Consider the following 5,070-nt stretch of genomic DNA (forward strand, 5'->3'; position numbering starts at 1 on the left):
AAGCATTTAATTGGCACTTTATCATTGAGCTGTCACAATCATCTCCTACATTAGGCACCATTTCCTCCACCTTACAGTGGAAGAACAGAGTCTCTGAAATGTCAAATTGTCCCAAGGCACATGGCTAGTAATTGACAGAATTTGAAATTGAGCAAGATCTAGTCATAACCGGTTTCATGATCTTCTCCTTATGGTAAATTTCCCTCCAAGGTCTCTTCCTGCAATCATACCATTTCCTACTCAAATGTCAAAAGTCTTGTGTTTGAGGTCACAAGATTCATCCCTTTAAAGGGCTTACATGTGTTTCATGTTGGGTTATACCATGGACGAGCCCATTCTTCAGATAACTTATTTGTGAAGTGACCAAGGTCAACTGAGAGAGAATGAATGGTTAATGATAAATAGGATAGACATGAAAAAAAAAAGATCTTGTTTAACAGTCGTTCCTCACTTATGGGTTTTTAATCCTCCCGCTCCTCCCTAACCATATAAAATCATTATTAAATAAGGCCCATTCTTTTATATAAGTTATATCCATATATGTGGATTATATGTGGAAGATTCATGCAATAAAGAACAGTCAAATGAATTTGATTTGTCGCAAGTGGGCCACCTGAACTTTGATCTTCATTGTGAATAAATTTCATTCATGATCATGTGTTGACTGGATTGAGATCCTGAGAGATTGTCATGAGAATACTGTTGCCTAAGCTATGTTGCTAGCACACTATAGCTGTGGCCAGATACTATAAAACAACATCTAGCTTCAGGAATATTTCTCTATGTCCACAAGGAGTGCTTCCACTGCTAAAACCCAATACTGCTTAGCCTCCCTCACTCAGATGTCCCTAAGAGTCCTTCAAGCCACACCTTTCAAAGAAAAGTGGATTTTTTTTCTTTTTTTTTTTATTTTATTTTTCTTTTTAGTTACATTTTGTTAACTCTGTGTCCCAGCTGTATCCTGCTCCCTCATTCCCTCCCCAACCCCACACTCCCTCCCTGGTCTCCTCCCTGCCCCTTTCCAACCAAGGACCATCTATGGATATAACCTAGAACTTCTGCTCGGATGTGGCCTGTGGTAGCTCAGTAACCAAGTAGTTTTCCAAAGTAAGGGGAACACGGACTATTTCTAAGAAAAGTGGATTTAAAGAATTTAAGTTGAATACTTTTTATTTGTCTCAATATTAATTAGCATTATTAAAAAGAACAGAAGAAACTTTTATTTTTATACTATAATTTATTTAGGAAGATGTAAATCTCACAGAGCTCCTTCATGTCACAGCCAATGGTCATTTTAATGTAAGTATGAAGGCCTGGGCACCATGGGAGCTGAATGTATAAACCACAGCCTAAAGCTGAGTGAAAACTGATGTCCCAGCTCGATATAAAAGTAAGAAGCATGTAGGAAATGCTTTCTTCCTACATATTTTCTTATGTTCTGGTCTTTGGGGGGCTTATAATGAGCACCTTTTCTGAGAAGGATCACTTACTAGGTCCCTTGATGTTAATTCCTGTGTTATCAGAAAACTCTCACAGTCATCCTGAAATGACATTCCATGTAGGTTCTGCTTGGCAGAGTCAGACTAACACATGGAATTTCCAAAACTCTCACGCGTATACTGACCATGCTAGCTAGCGAACTGTAGCAGCTGCAGCTAGGTACAGTGTGTAGGGGTGTTGTTGTTATAATAATAATAATAATAATAATAATAGCTATCATTCATTTCTATATGGGTGTTTTGTTCACATTACTGTTTACATGCCTGGCACCCTCAGACACCAGAAATGTGCACCACATTCACTGGAGCTACAGAGGCTCCTAAGGGACTGAATGTCAGTCCTCTGCAAAAGCAGCACGGGCTTTGGACAGCTACATCTCTTCAGCCTCACTTCCCCTTGCTACATGCAGTTCTGATTTTTTTTTCCATTAATAAAGTTCAAAAGTAGCTCCTTTTTCTTCACGGAATGATTATCTTCCTGCATTTGTCATAGATCCCTGGGTTTGTTTACACATCTACTTTACCTGCAGCCTGCAGTGTCTTGAAGCACGGCTGCTTGCTGCATCTTACCGAAATCAGCTATACACAAAATGATGTATTGAGAACATTGTGTATACTGACTTTTAATCCTCACAGTGCTGAATTCTTATAGTCTCAAGTTTAAAGTTGAAAACACAATATTGTATCGCAGAATAGTTAAATAACTTGGACCTAATCGCCCATTTGGGGTTCAAATAACCTTCAATAGACATAGGATTTCAACTTTAGAAGCCTGTTTTCATTTCACAACCCATGTCCTTAACAACCAATTTTCATTTTCTTCCAAAATGAGAGAACCATTTAAGGCTGTCCGCAAAGCTTGTAAATAGCTAAGCTATTTAAAATATTTAAATAAATATTTACAATATTTAAGTAAATTCATCACATTTCAAATCTTCATAATATATTCTGATTCCATATTTCCATGGTTCTTAAATTGAGTGTGTTTACTCTCTTTGGATAAACACCAAAAATGTGATACTATATTTTAGCTTCTTCCCTAAAAAAGTATGGTAAGGGAACACGTTCTTTTAATTTTCAGATGTCTACTATTTTTGTCACATCGAAGCATACTTCAAAACTCTAATATTAATGTCACTGCAGGGGGCCTGGAGACATGGCTCAGAACTTAAGAATAATTGCTGTCCTTCCAGAGGACCTAACTCCTGTGTTTGCCTCCCACCAAAGCCAGGCAGCTCACAAAATCTGAAACTCCAGCACACACACACACACACACACACACACACACACACACACACACACACAATCACACACATACCTTTTAAAAATCATCACAAAAATGTTGAAGAAAACAATAACACAGCAAACATATTTATGATAAGTCTATTTTATTTAAGGAAAATAACATTTTCCATTCCAAAATCACTGGGAAATAAAGGTGAGAAAAGGAAGAACAGTGAAAATACAGTGAAATTTCTAATTTGAGTTATCTGTTATAAGATCAACAAGTACTGCCTTGCTCTGAAGTCCATGGAGGTGAAATTCAAAATCCTCGTACTTTTCAGGTGAAAGACGCCATCTCTTATTTACAAGTGTCTTGATTCGTTTACAGAGTAGATCCAATTTTATTTATATTTCTGGTGCTATTGAGTACCTATTGACTTCTGGTCATCTTTAACCTATTAGAAATTGTAAGGCACCTTGAGCTCCAGGATAAATTCCAGCATTTCATGGATTATCTGGTAGAATCACATTCGTTAATAAATTAGACCTTCAGGGGCTGGAGAGATGGCTCAGTGGTTAAGAGTATCTTCAAAGGACAGACAGAATTTCAATCTCCAGCACCCACATGGCAGCTCACAACTGTCTGTAATACCTATCCCAAGGGATCTGACACCTTTCTTAATGCATATTAAATAAATTATTTTTTTAAAAAATAAACTAAACCTTCTGCTACATAATTTCACACACACTAGCTACTAATGAAAAGCTGTCTTTTTAGAAGCAATGGTTATTCCCTGGTGAACAGTAAATAGAGTCCTAGTGTTCTAAAATGGTTAGCATGTTTTATGATCTCAGATTACCACCAGAAAAACCCAAAAGGAAAAGAAGAAATTCTTGATTTTGGAATGAGTAGTAGAAAAACACATACTCATTTGTTCCTAAGCAAAACTACATTGTATTAGATTTAGAGCAACCAAGTTTTCAAGTATTCAGAAATCCATTCGAGTCAACCATATCCATCACTTACTAGGCAACTGTGACCCACCAGTCACACAGCATGTTGGCTCATAAGTGCTAGGAGATTCCATCAGATGTGGCCCAGAGACAGTGTTGCTCAAGGAATTACAGGAACTGGACTCAGGGACCTGAGAGCAGCATTGTCTGGATTCAGACTCCACAGGCTGGCAACTCCCAGACACTGTAGGCTTTAGCGGGTAACACTTGGCCATGTAGCTTGCAGGTTGGTAGCTCTGGGCTACAAAGCCCACTTGCTGGCAGTTTCTTGATGGGCAGGGTTGAGAAGCACACTCTGGCACAGCTGGGGAGATTCCTGATTGGCACACTGTTCTTTCACAGGTCTTGGAACTAGAACAAGTTGCTTGGTCAGCTCTGGAGTTCCAGGAACTTTGTGCACAGGGGTCCACTTTGCACTGGTGCTGTTCCCATTTGGCCAGTTGGCAGGTGGAGGTCTCATGGCAGGATTCTTGAAAGCTGTCTAGGAGCCAGGTTCTGCTGTGACAACTGCTGGGCAAGAAAATTCCATCTTCAAAGCTTTTAGGATTAGAGTTGTGTGTTATGGAAGTGAGTGATGGGGCTTTCCCCAAGCTCCTGAATGAGTGGCAGTGGCTGTGAGGCATATTCCCCAAACCCTTAATTGAACTCACTTAAAAAGACTCAAGGCATGAAACGTCAGGTTTAAAGATGTAGACATTAGATCTTTGCTGGGGACATTATATAGTACTCAGAAAGCTGGGTGTTGGCTTTTATTTTCAAGACTCCTTTGCACCTCATTGTTTAAGCTAATTTGAAGGATAACATCTTATTAGTGCTTTGCTTAGGTCTACGTGAAATGGTGTCTTATTAACAAGATGCAAGTCCGATTGTTAATCTTCAAAATGGCTTTTATGTGAGCTCCACAGCTGAGTCATCAGGGTGAGGTTTGTCAAATAAGAGTTCCAGTGTGTCATCCAAGCTCACTATTATGACTTTTTACATTGGAAGTTAGACAATAAAGAGTGTAGGTATAAGTAGTCAACTGAATACTGCTTAGTATTAATCACTGGCATTTTTGGTGTACCAGTCTATCTAGAATGTGATAAAATGATACTGAGCTATACTTAGAAGTAGATCCAGTTGAGCCCAAAATCAGATCTTGGTCTCTAGTTGATCCATTTGTAAGTGGAATGTACAGTATTATTGTGCAATAGTATGTACAATATTGTTTCTTCTCATTTTCCACTAAGATCATTAAATGTGTTTAGTGGATGGATCTAGCTGTCTTTTTCTCTACATTTTCTAAAATATTCATTATATTTTAAATTTTATACGTGTTTGTCTGAGGGTATGG

General features: G+C 38.4%; 1 protein-coding gene across 1 annotated transcript; it reads right to left on the reverse strand.

Moving 5' to 3' along the window:
• Positions 1-3,742: 3,742 nt before the first annotated feature.
• On the reverse strand, positions 3,743-4,360 carry LOC129682446 (keratin-associated protein 27-1). Its single transcript, XM_055614818.1, has one exon. The coding sequence runs from the start codon at positions 4,358-4,360 to the stop codon at positions 3,743-3,745; it is 618 nt and encodes a 205-aa protein (XP_055470793.1).
• Positions 4,361-5,070: the final 710 nt, after the last annotated feature.

This window comes from Psammomys obesus, unplaced genomic scaffold (genome assembly GCF_907164565.1).
Source record: "Psammomys obesus unplaced genomic scaffold, mPsaObe1.curated_primary_1811, whole genome shotgun sequence".
Taxonomy (NCBI): domain Eukaryota; kingdom Metazoa; phylum Chordata; class Mammalia; order Rodentia; family Muridae; genus Psammomys; species Psammomys obesus.